General features: G+C 44.9%; 2 protein-coding genes across 11 annotated transcripts in view; one reads left to right on the forward strand and one right to left on the reverse strand.

Moving 5' to 3' along the window:
- Positions 1–1,237: 1,237 nt before the first annotated feature.
- Positions 1,238–12,872, reverse strand: part of LOC121600621 (pickpocket protein 28-like) — a 32,852-nt gene continuing 21,217 nt past the window's right edge. The window contains exons 2-6 of the mRNA XM_041929376.1: positions 3,941–4,227; positions 3,100–3,865; positions 2,809–2,969; positions 2,376–2,732; positions 1,238–2,299 (exon numbers count right to left, since the gene is read on the reverse strand). Of these exons, the coding sequence (XP_041785310.1) occupies positions 2,008–2,299; positions 2,376–2,732; positions 2,809–2,969; positions 3,100–3,865; positions 3,941–4,053 (1,689 nt within the window). The 5' untranslated portion in view covers positions 4,054–4,227 and the 3' untranslated portion in view covers positions 1,238–2,007. The remainder of the gene's footprint in view (positions 2,300–2,375; positions 2,733–2,808; positions 2,970–3,099; positions 3,866–3,940; positions 4,228–12,872) is intronic.
- The window catches only part of LOC121600622, a 28,173-nt gene continuing 27,437 nt past the window's right edge, over positions 12,137–12,872 (forward strand). For 4 of the 10 annotated variants that reach the window (XM_041929377.1, XM_041929384.1, XM_041929386.1 and 1 more), the window contains exon 1: positions 12,137–12,205. The gene's annotated coding sequence lies outside the window, so the exon portion shown is untranslated. The other 6 variants (XM_041929379.1, XM_041929383.1, XM_041929378.1 and 3 more) reach the window with 6 other exon arrangements.

A 12,872-nucleotide genomic window follows, 5' to 3' on the forward strand; every position in this document is an offset into this window, starting at 1 on the left:
TACGATTTTTTCTCTCTTTCTATTAACTTTTACATTTTTTTTATTTCTACTTCGCCACATCATTGAAATACTGTAGTTATTTTTAAGTTAAGCTAAGATACTCAGTTATACCTTAAAGGCAGACTGCGAATGAAATAAACGAATTAAATGAATTTAATCACAATCAATGAAAAAGAAACAGAGGATGAAATAAGAAAAATAAAAAAAAAATAAGAACTCAAAACACAAACAACAGAAAAAGAAGTCAAAACCAAATAAAGTATAATCATTAGCTATATGACATGACTTGTAATTAAAAAAGGAATTCAGAATTGTAAAATGAAGATAAAAAACGGAAATAAAAAACAGAAGAGAGAAAAATACAACTGCAGAAAAAAACAATATTAATTGAAGATAGAATGAGCGATATACGTTGAGAAAAACTAGTCCCACCAGACATCATTTTCGGCATTTATTTTTCCGTTGTTTATTTCCATTTTAATTGTTCACATTAAAGGTGCGGATAATAATAATCAAACCGCTTTTGATGCGCTAGAGTTAATGGATCGGAAAATAGTATACAGTATCCCCGTAACTGAATTCCAATTAATCCGCCCGCAAGGAGCATCTTATAGCAATCGCTTCCCTGGACCGCTCGTCAGCGTCATCTCACCTCAACGGACGGGCGCGTTGTTTATTTGAATGCCCTTTCTGTTAGACGAAATAAAATAATAGCCCACATAAACCGAGCGCCCATGGACAAATAAATTACCCATCCGAGCGAGTTTACAGCACCAACGCCAAAGACGCCCAAAGGTGAATGCTAATTTATGGACAAAGGAAACTAAAACACACACGCACTCTACACATCGTCGCCGTCCATCTGGGCGGAATGTTTCCATCAAACGGAAAACTAACCAACACCTGCGACAGCCCACTTGCCTCTTGCTTTGTGCTTTACTGACCGTGAATCAAGCTGGCACGAGAGTCCCCAAAAATCGAACACGCGGTAGCACGTGCGGGTTGTTTTCTAAATTTTCCAATTCCAAAACACACACACACACACACACACACACACACACACACACACACACACACACACACACACACACACACACACACACACACACACACACACACACACACACACACACACACACACACACACACACACACACACACACACACACACACACACACACACACACACACACACACACACACACACACACACACACACACACACACACACACACACACACACACACGGGGGGACGGGAACGCTTTTCCGGGTTCGCGTAAATTGTTTATACACACAGTGCCGTAAACGGGTCAAAACAGAGGCTGCAGTCCGTGGCAGGTGTTCACACATTACACAAGACCCTCCCCGCCCAATCTCTGTTTGTGTTTCCCTGGCCAAAGAAATGCTGCAATAAGGCACGTAAGTTTTGGCGCGAATATTTCAAACAAACACTGCACTGTGATCCTGTGTCGGAAAATGTGTTTATTTCTTACATGCACTGCCGAATAGGGGCAATTACGAGCTGCAGTTCAGCACAAAGACTTGCTGCGCTCGTATTACCTAACACAGTGCGTCACAACCGAAATAACCTTTCTCCACAGGCACAGCAGGCACACTCGGCAAATTAGCATTCCTCTCACGCAACCACTTTTACTCGACAGCAAACAGTTAGCCGTCAAAGCAGGATCAAGCGTATCGTGCGGCCCCGATTAGCATACGCTACCAATGTCATCCGCCAGCTCAAGCTAGCTGGAATAGATTAGCGCGAGAACAACTCGACGACAATGAGGGAAACAAAAACAAAACCGTCCCAATACAGACGACATCCAAGGAGAGCACAGAACGAACGGTGGCCGTTGATTTCTGTGGCGCATTAACATTCATTACCACAAACGCCATCCGATCGGGGATCGATTATCCGATCGATCGGCATCTCCGTACTACCTCACGTAACGATCGTAACAAATGTCTTCGTTTTTTCCCCTCTCGCGAAACAGCCACACAGCTTACGGGATCCAAGGACGTACGAAATGCAGCGAGTTATCGCTCGTGTGCTGCACCTCCGGTGGAGTTACGGGCCGAACCGCTCTGCTGTACTGTACCTTCAGCCACAGTGCAAACGGCCGCACAACGATGTAGTACAGTATCTCTGCGATGCTGGTTAAGCTCATGCCGGACAGCAGTGCGAGGATGCCACCAAAATTTGCCAGCTCACCGTTAAAGTTCATATACTCCACGCGCTCGATGTACAGGAACTTGTTGTCCTTGAAGTACACGTACAGTAGCATCGGTTCCATGCTGCAAAAGAAAGCATATTTCCAATTATAAAACACAACTTTCTTATCAGCAAGGAAAATAAACCACGCTTCCCTACCCTTTCATTCCGTTTTCCCCGCCAATCATAGCATCCAGCATTGCATCCAGGTTGAGCCAATCGTTCGACAGCTCCACATCGTACTTGATCGTGGTGCAGGCGGGCAAACAATCGCACATCTCTTCGCCCGCATCCACCGAAAGCTCGTCCAGTTCCATCAACCGGATTACGGCTCGTTTGTAGCAACGCTTTTCGTGCGCCTCGCACACCCGGGTCGTGTTGTCGCGGGGCATCGCGAAGGTAACGCACCCGCAGGATGCTAGCGTGAAGTTGGTGAGACACTCAAACTCACAGTTCTGTTCGTTGTACACGCGGAAGAAGCGTAGCGTACGTTCGTCCGAGAAATAGCACTGTCTTCTGTGGGAATACAACACTCGGTGGTTAGAGGGTTCTGAATGTCCTATGAAGTCATCAGAGTTCCGAGAGCACTTACTTGCTGTAGGGGAATCGGTGTAGATTCCTTTGCGTGGTCAGCAGCCGTGGTTTGACAATGAGCGATACGGCCTGCATTGGAGGAATACGGATGTGGTACTCGCTAAGCCGTGGGAACTCATCCGGCGGATGTAAGGTAACTTTGTAGCCTTGGAGAGCACCCTAAAAGAGGATTGAATTAGAATATAATCAGACATTCATGGAAGAGCCTTCAAATATGCCCGTTATTGGGGTTAGATCTCACAGCGATGCTCCCCAGCACATCAAGAACACCTTACAACCCAACACTTACAGAACAGATGTACTCCCGATTCTGCTGATGCATCTTCAACAATACGATCGCACCACCCTTAAATCCTCCACTAGCCGTCCGTCTCGGGTAGGCCAGCAGATCCTCCTTCAGCGTGTACCCATTCTCCATCGTCCACCCGGAGCTGCGTAACCTGGACGCATGCAGCGAATGCAATCCACCCTTCCTAACATCCGGATTAACTTCCCGCTCCCGGAATGCCTGATCCGCCGTGTACAACTCCTCACTGGACAGCATGTTAAAGCTGTAGCAAACTCCATTTTCCGTCACCTTGCGTGTCCACAGCGCTTCACACGGGCGGAAATTGAAGCTCCACATGCAGGTCTGGAACAGCTTATCGAGCGACTGTGACATCCGGACCAGCTGCTCTACCACACGCTCACTGTTTGGCGTTGATGTATTCGCTTCCTTATGCCCACCGGCCGTCCCGTTCGAGCCGTAGTAGTCGGTTTTGGAGCGCATCACCGATGAGCAAACGTGTGACAGGGCACGCATTTTGCGCCACTCGTCTTGGGAGAGGGTTTTGTTCGCTCGGGCCCGTAGATACACCTCCGTAATGTTGAACTTTTCCACATCGATGCGCGACTGGGGGCAGATTGTGATGGCCGGGAAGGGTAGCTTCCACACCGGGATGGGTTTCGCCGAGAAGCTCACAATCATTGGCTTTTCGATCCACTTCTGGTGCCCGATGACGATGGCCGAGATGCAGGTGCACAGGGACAGCAGTACCACCAGCGACCAGCACACACTGGGTGGGCAAAGGCGGAAGAGAACGGAAGTGTGAATTGTCAATTGTTCTATGGGGCAAAGATTTCTTCCTTACCGCTCCACAACGGATAGTTTCGGGTGCACGATGTAAGCCATGCCATGGCACGTGCTGGACGCAAAGTACTCCCGGGCTATGTTTTGCACAATCTTCCCCAACGGTGGTTTCATTGCAGAGCGCGGCGATTCAACTGAGGACGCATCCTAGACGGCCGTGGCCTATATAGAAATCGTGCAATGGCGTGTCGCGTGTCGCGCTTCCCTGGTGACGCGAACCTGTTGCATGTCTAGCTATAAATATCGTATGTTGGCACATCAAATGACCTTTCAGCACGATATCAGACACTGTTTGAAGAGATTAGTTAAACAAACATTGAAAGGGGATTCTCTCCAGTCAGGCCCAAGCCATTCATCTGCAACGTTTTGTTAAATTTCAACAAACCATCCAGGGTCAGATCATCCAAGTTACCATTGCTCTATGAGTATTTCACTACAGGATGACTTCAAATTGTTACTATTCACTTTACTGTTTGTTGTCAACATTATTACCTAACACATACTCATAAAAACGATGTTAAAAAACAATAAAATGTGCTCCCTTCAACGAGCCTAATCACCTCGTTGGATCGTGTCACCAGAAGCGCCCTGTTTCTCCCTTTGCGCTACAGTTCACTCAATAAGTCATGCAATGAATATTGAATGGATATTCCCCACTGGCAACAAAACCAGGACAACAGCAGATACACCGCTCACACCGGTTTTAAAATTCATCCGGGAAAACTACAACGAACCATAAAACCGACACCCACCGAACGAGCCCTGAACGATGTGCAGGCTATAAAGCCGCCCCTAAACACCCATTAAACCAACGGCAGCTTAACGACCGCTCCACGGCCACCGTAATCCGCAGTGTGTGTGTGTGTGTGTGTGTGTGTGTGTGTGTGTGTGTGTGTGTGTGTGTGTGTGTGTGTGTGTGTGTGTGTGTGTGTGTGTGTGTGTGTGTGTGTGTGTGTGTGTGTGTGACAGCGCCGGTGACGCCGCTAACAATTACCACGATTTAGCGGTGCAATTTGTGCAGCACACAAACGCTGGGGCACCCATCCTTTGCAGGGCACACCAAATTGATACCGACAAAGCGTTCGATGTGTTCAACGTTAGTCCATGGACGACTCAAGGGACCGCACATCGATCGATATATCTCATTCTCTAGGTCGCTGGTTCTTTATTTTTTACTCTCTCTCTCTCCCTCAATAGACAATGGATCGTAAACCCCACGAGGGGAGAATTGGTGATCTAACGCTTCAATGCCTCTTCTCCCTATTGAGCTTCTTGTAAGCTGCTTCCTGGACGCGCAATGAGACACAAATTGCAACCACGTGTCGGTTGTTGCAACCCACTCAAGAGTTTGCACATCCGACACGACATGATTCACAGTGCAGAATGATTAATGTTATCTTAATGATCGCGAGCGATCATAAACACACACACACGTGCGCGCACGGACGGTGGGAGAAGATCCTTCTGTGGAACGGGTTGGCACCGCCGAAAGCATGGCCAATGAAAAATGGGATGTTTTGAGCTTGCGGTCGAATTAACATATCCGAAAATCGCGGTTTCGGAGATCGGTCGGGAATTCGGGATTTGGTAAAGCCATATATTTAGCAAAGGATCGAAGGAGAAATGGGCAAGAAAGAAAAGGTGCCCACTGTTACCCACATACACACACACACATACAGCGAGTAACCTAATGTTCGCACAATCGTTAACGCTCGTCTGTTTGAATCTGCAGATACAGAAACAACCAAAAGCAACATGAGCCCGAAAACCGAGCCCACGAAAATGTTTGCAATATTTAATAATCGCATGACAAATGGTTCCACAACCGCGAGGATCGTAAATTATGTTTCGCTTGTTCGCAACAACATTCCAAACATACATATGCAAACACACACACACACATACATTCTGCGACAGATTCAGTGTTAGTGATAAAGTTCGTCCCGAGGAACTTCTTCGCACCACCCCAAGCACGACATACGATCGACAAACATTTTTATTAGCATTTGATCGTTTGACCAGTCCGTCGCAACGAAGACTACATGGCATCAAAATGCCAAATTTCGCTACTAAACGAGACACACACTAGTGACAAGCTTTTCGATATCATTATTAAAGTGTCACATGGAAAAAAAACGCTCATAAAAATGGTACGCTTTGTTTGTGTTACCGGATTTTTCTCCCCATTTTAAATTATAAATTCTATTCAAAATGTCCACCTACATATCTACGGCATGAGTATGCGCCACACCCATATGAATATGGCTTAATTCCAAACTAACGACTCGCTCCTCCTCTCACCACCCCTCCCCAAACTAGTTACAAATCATCCGACACCTTCGGAGTAGCAGTGGACCGCAGCCGCCCTTAACTAGACCGATTTACGGGTCTGCCCTTCCCATGTGTGTGTATGTTTGTGTGCGCATCAGCCGCTGTCGAAGCCGAAAGTGAAGAAAACTAAACCAATTAGGAAGGCACGTAAATCTTATCTACACTTCATATGGGGGGGGATGACAATTTTCCTGAAGCTGAAACGAAGACGGTCGACGTGACCGCACCGTTTGTCACCCAAATTTACGAGACCAAAACTTTGGCTTTTGTCGGAGAAGGAGGAGTTGGAGGAGGGTTTGAGGGGTGTAAATTTTCGAACCACACTGGGCGTCCTCGGGAGTCGGTAGTGTTTCTATTTGTTAATTGTGTTTGGTGATACTAAGCGACTAGGCGGGAGCACTTGGGAAGCAAGATGCCCCAAGCAAGAGAGCATAATGATGACAATCTGCTCAACAGCTTTTCCACGCACCTGACTCGTTCGCTGTTGTGGGATGCCTTGGTAAAGGGGGAGGAATTGGTTTTATTTTAAATCTAACATCAAATTCGCTCGCCTTGTTTCGTTTAGTCCATAACTCACGCTAACATAAATTGAACGCTGTACGTGAACGAACTGCGTAAACACAAAAACCTTCTACTTACATCGCCACCGTCCTACCGTAATCGGAATCGTATTCTGAGCCCAAACTTTGCCTTTTAATAGTTTCGTTTTTTTTGTTATGAGCGCTTGCAGCAGTGTCATTCACCGGCAGGCACTTGAAACCATCTAGCCGCGTCGCGTGGCATAGCACATAAAACATCACATTAAGCGCGCTACTTTAGTACTGACCGCATCGCCAACGCCCGTCGGTCAGACAGTCTGTGTCCACCAGACTATCGGGCCTATTAAAACCAAAAGTCCATCCATCTCAGGTCCTACCTCCCAAGTCTTATCTCGGGCGGAGTAAACCACTCCGGCCGCCATAATCCGCACCGTTTGTTTTAGGACACTCGATTGCACTTTATGACAGCGTGCGATAGCTCAACGATCAAAAACTAAGCTCGATAGTCATTAAATGGTGGGGGGGGGGCCTGAGGGGCAACAAAATAACTTCCAATTCGAATGGGTAATTTCACGAGACAAATAAAACGCAGTTAAACTGGATCTAGTTGGATCGTTTACCAGTAAATTGCTTAACATTTGCGATGTGTGATCTCCTATGTGTGGTGATAGATCACAGCCTCCTTTGTTTACACGTCCCCTGTTCTATGCGCGTCCAGTGCGAAACAGAGTTGCGGATATTGATCGTGTCATCGTGTCTAGCAATTTGTACAAAAAGATCACGATGAGATCACAAAACCAGAAAGGGTTATAATTGACATCATTTATATATTATTCTTGCTATATTTACGCTACACTGGAGCGCGTTTTATTCCTTCCTATTTCCTTGAAGTTTCTTAAGCCGGATAGAGCGCAGGCTCTAAACAGTAATCTTCTTGCTTTGTTTTCTTCCACCGTCAACAGTCTGTTCCATCCCGAGTCTCGATCGTCCCGAGGCTCGGCTCGGCCGTATTTTAATAACTCAATAAAACGCAAAATTATAATCAACATTTTAAGACCGATTTACGACGCTCCCATCACATTGCGACGTCAGTTTCGGGGGCGAATCTCTTCATCAAAACAGAGAGTTTGCCTCGGTTTGGCCAGTGTGGGAACTCTATGCCTGCTTGTGTGTGGGTGTTTTTTCCTCACACACACACGATGAAGAGGAAAGACACGAATAACAAAAAAAAGCGATGCGACCAAACCGTATTTGATCCCTACCGTTCATCACTCAACTTTTAGATTGATCCTATCCATTTTGGCGACATTTTTGCGATCATGTTCTGTGCGTATGGCATGCTGACATCGCTTCATCCCCGAGCGGTATGCAAATTCAGTAGATCGTAATGATTCGATAGGCATTTCTTGCGATTATTAACGATTCATAAATCTTTTCGTCTTCCCAGCCTTTAATGTGGTGACAGTATCTTTGCAAACTGTACGGAAAGGCACGAATAGCAGCTGCCCGATCGCAGCTTCATCTATATCACCCTCATGGAGAAGGAACTCTGGCTCGAATTACTACGCCCCGAGATGTCCCGAGGAGTTGATTTCATTTATTATTCATTGTGCTCCGGTCGTTTTCTGCGTTAGTGGACGATTGCCCCATTCATCATTCCCTTCATCGATCGATGCATGATCGCAATAAATCACAGCCACATTCAATGATATTTCGGGTCAAACTTTCATCAACTCAACAAGCGCAGAGCGACAACAATGGGGCGTAGGTGAGAAGCAGAAGAATGTCGGTAAATCTCCCCCCCCCCATGGCTGCGTGGCTGAGTCGTGTGGCTTTTATTGTTTTATGTAATCCCATTTGACAGCAAAGAATCCTGTCTACATAAACTAAAAACTTTAAGTGAGTTGTTTTACGGTGGGTGGGAGGGTGGTACTTGAATTACACCAACAGTGTGTTTACACACCCTTGATTTGCTGTTATGCGTTTGTTTTGCGTACTGCTAAACCCAAAACACCCCCCTCCCTAATCCTTTTTTCTGTAAGAGAAACAATAATCAATCTTCCCACCCCATAATGCACGTACATTTGTACCGGGTTTTATAGTTTTATTGAACTCATCTCACCCAACCATGGCACCCATTAAAAGTTAAAAAACGGCGGCGACATTGGCACAGGTCAGGGAAGCAAAAGTTCTTGATACTCGCGCGATAGTGTGTCCGAGGGAGCATGCCCGAAAAAGTTTCCCTAACAACAAGCCAATAAACATAAATCTTACTGAGCTACGGTCATAAAATTACAATTTGTGTCGCCTAGGGCTAACGTCTCCCAGTGTGGCTAACGAGAGCACTGTTCTGTTGTGCGCTGTTAACTGCAAATTGGGTGAAAATTTTACAGAGCAGCAGAGTGTAGAAGTACAAGAGATTTACTATTTTTAAAATGTGTAAAATTGTCATTGATTATGAGTATATTAATAATTTTATTAAAAATAACTCAAAAGCTGACGAGTTTTCCACTGTTAATGCCACTGCCACTGTTAAGGAAGTTATGATGAGGAAGTTGCTGGTGGTTATGCTGTCCGAAAGCAGCAAACAAAAATAGCTTTTGCGGTGGGGAAAGTTATTGTCACCCTTGTCTGTCATTCCATTATGCGTGATTTAAGCACCACTGGTTTAGCGCACATTTATGGTAGTTAAGGATTAACGCATACGCACCACAGCAACCACACGCAGGATGATGATGATGATGATTTCGTTTCCCAGAATACTGCTAGAACCGTTTAAATTGTGTTTTCTGTTCAAAACTACTACCCCGACATCTCTCAATAAGTCATCGGATAAAGCCACATGGCCGGCCTGTCGTCGCAAAACGTGCCGATTGCTCAAAATTTGCGCCCCATCCAATGTCAGTCATTCGGTAGTACACAGTTTTTTTTTGGGAATAATTCTGAACATTTGATTAGACCATTTGGATTTCCGTTCGAGTGTTTGCGCGCCGGGGTCTATCTTTGCTCTCCCAGGGCTAGGGATCATTATGTCCCTCTTGCAGACGACACATTTGTTTTGCGCAGTGTTGTCGGTTGAACTTTGTTCGCCGGTCCCATCGCTAAACAGCAAAAAATAACAACGCCAGGTGATTGGCTTTGAGATGCCGACAGGGCCCAGTGGCGCCCTCGGTACAATTTATGGGAATTATTATCAGCCGAGCTGGGCGGACTGAATGCTGCCACCTAACGGATCCTGTCCGAAACACACACACACACACCCCCCGACAGAATGCTTAACCTTTGTATTTAGAATTTAGTGATGCCACGGTACTAATGACCACAGCGACGACGAAAACGACGGCAACGACCACGACCGTCACTATTTAGTTCCCGCGCGAACCAGTGTGAAGGCAAAGGACTCGTGTTCTAATATTAACACTACCCAATCAGAAACGTCTAATGTTTACTCAATAGCATGACTATCTACAGATATCATAAATAATTCCAAAGACAAAGTGGTTCAGAACATAACTCGCATTAGTACGTCACGATCTTCACATACTTTTAAAATTAAAAAAAAAACAAAGATGGTGCTCTATAATTTACTGTCACCTATTTCATGAGTAGCTTAATTAAATAACCTTCAGACTTTTCCTCCATAAAAGACAAAAGTATTGCTTCTATTCTACGAGTAATGTAAGCCAACGCGAGGCCGACTCACTGGAAAACTGTTTAAAAATAAACCTTGCCCCTATCCCTTATCTGCATTCCGTCGACGGCAAACGTGTGCAGTTTCTGCAGTTTATCACAAAATAGTGCATCCATCCGATCGTTTTGCACAGTGGAATCCCGTACAGTAGCAGTTATCTATAGTGCAGTTCGGGCCGCCAATCACAGTCGCGCTGTTTTACGCGATTTGATTCATAAGCACACAGTCATCTTCGTGTAATTTAATCTACCCTTTGTCTGGGTTATTTATCGTGCACAGGGTTAGTGAGGCGTGAACATTCTTTCGTGTGTTTTGTTTTATAAACGTGGTATTCTTTGATTTAGCTATCTTTTCCAATAAATTGTTATCTCTTGATGTTGAAGAACTGAATTACTTGGAGGGAGAAGTGTTGAATGTCCTTCTAGTGCCAGTGCAAGTGTATTTGATGAGTCATAATAAAATCATGTTCTTGCACACAACTACTGTATTGACTACTCATTGTTTCTGTTGTTCTAATACGCCAGTTACGATTTGATAAAAAACATTCCTTAACAATTGGTTGCTTATAATTGATTGTCTGTTATATTGTATATCTTAGATTGTAATATTGTCCCTCTTTTGATAGTTTTTTACTCATCTATTCATTATTTTTAGTCCTTTGGTTTGTAGTTGTTAACTCTATATACTATTTTAATTACTTGAGTTTATATTTTACAATATGATATCAAGTTAGTGACGTTTTTATTGCTTAGTTCTTTCCGATATGATTTTTTAACAATTAACACACAACGAGGTAAACTTCTCCAGTTATTAAGAATATAGTTTAATAGTGTACATCATGAAGCAATTAATTGTAAAAAACTTAGCACAAGATATTTCATGTTTCTATCACTTGTTTGATAAATAGTTTATAATTATAATTATTATTTCATAAACAGCCACTTTCCATAACTCGATCAAATTCGGGAACGATCGTAGTGATTGTCTAAATAACATATAATGGTTTGCTTGGAGGTTTTTTTTTTACTTTTTGGCATATTGTACGCATAACTAAGCAGGATACTCATGAAAAAAATTAAAGCAACCGTTGTACCTAGGAAACGGAAACTATCGTTCCTCTTTGTTCGAGTTTGGAAAAGTGGCTCCAAAATATTCCAATCATTTTTTTTAAGTTGTTCTAAATTCATACGAGGTTCCAGATCATACTTCCAGATCATCATGGTGTTCCCAGATAAATTATTGACGCACATATTGCAAACCTTACTCTGCATATTTAGGTTAATCAATTAGGAAATGCATTAAAAATTCCCGCAACATCCCATACTCTCAACAAAACATTAATTACATCCCTTCACCGATCGACAGCTCCAAACGACAGCACACACGCTTTCCACCCAGGCAAACCCTGCACTCATCAACCCCAACCACAACACACATCTCGCACAGAATTGCTGCTTTTCTCCGCCTTTCTCCGCTACCGGAAGCGCGGTACTCTACACCGTCGCTCACATTCATTCATGCTCAGCGACGAAAAGACGCACGCAAAACCGCGGCCGCAGCCGCTCCACTCCACTGTTACACCGTTGCGGAGCGAACCCCTCCCGCAAACGCTCGCGCACACGGACGAGCCGGCCACATAGATTCTTGCTCACAGTAACGCTTCGTTCGCCGCTCGTCAGTCAGTTGCTGGTAGTCCAAGCAAACGGTACGGTAGGTCCGGTGTGTGCGTTTGAGCGTTTGTCTCGTCGCTTGCTTTTCGGTGTACTCGAGCGCGCATTCGAGCGATCCTTCAGCAAGGGGAAACGGAGCCAACGCGTTGCTCACAGCTGGCTCGCAACAGAACTCGTGCGAACAACCTGGCGGGGTACAAGTGTTTGGAGGTTTGGTTTTTATGCCTGATTTCTGCCAATTTGTGTCCAAGCTAAAACACGGCGCAGTAGCGTGGTGTCTTTGCTTCGAAACGGTGTAACATTTTGTAGCTTTAGCAAACGAAGCGCACCGTACGTAAGCGAATTACAGGTTTGGTGCCAACGAAACAGGATAATTGTGGTGCGGTGCTGTGCTGGTGTTTTGTTAACGGTTGTGCTGGCTCGTGTGTAGTTTTTTTTTTGTGATTATTTTGGAGCTCATCCGCGAAGGGAAATTATTAATAATTTGAACGTGTTAATTAGCCAGCCTGGCTCTCTGCTCCTTGTGTACATGGCGTTTAACGATTGTGAGGAGCCAATCAATCGCATTTGATGACCGGTAATGATGTTGAAAAAGTGCGTAACTTCCACGAAAATGATAACACCCTTACCACATGGGTGCATGGAAAAGTGTGATAATGCTGTGCTAACCGTTTCGTGCTACCAAAAGATATGTAAATGTAC

This window comes from Anopheles merus, chromosome 3L (genome assembly GCF_017562075.2).
Source record: "Anopheles merus strain MAF chromosome 3L, AmerM5.1, whole genome shotgun sequence".
NCBI lineage: Eukaryota > Metazoa > Arthropoda > Insecta > Diptera > Culicidae > Anopheles > Anopheles merus.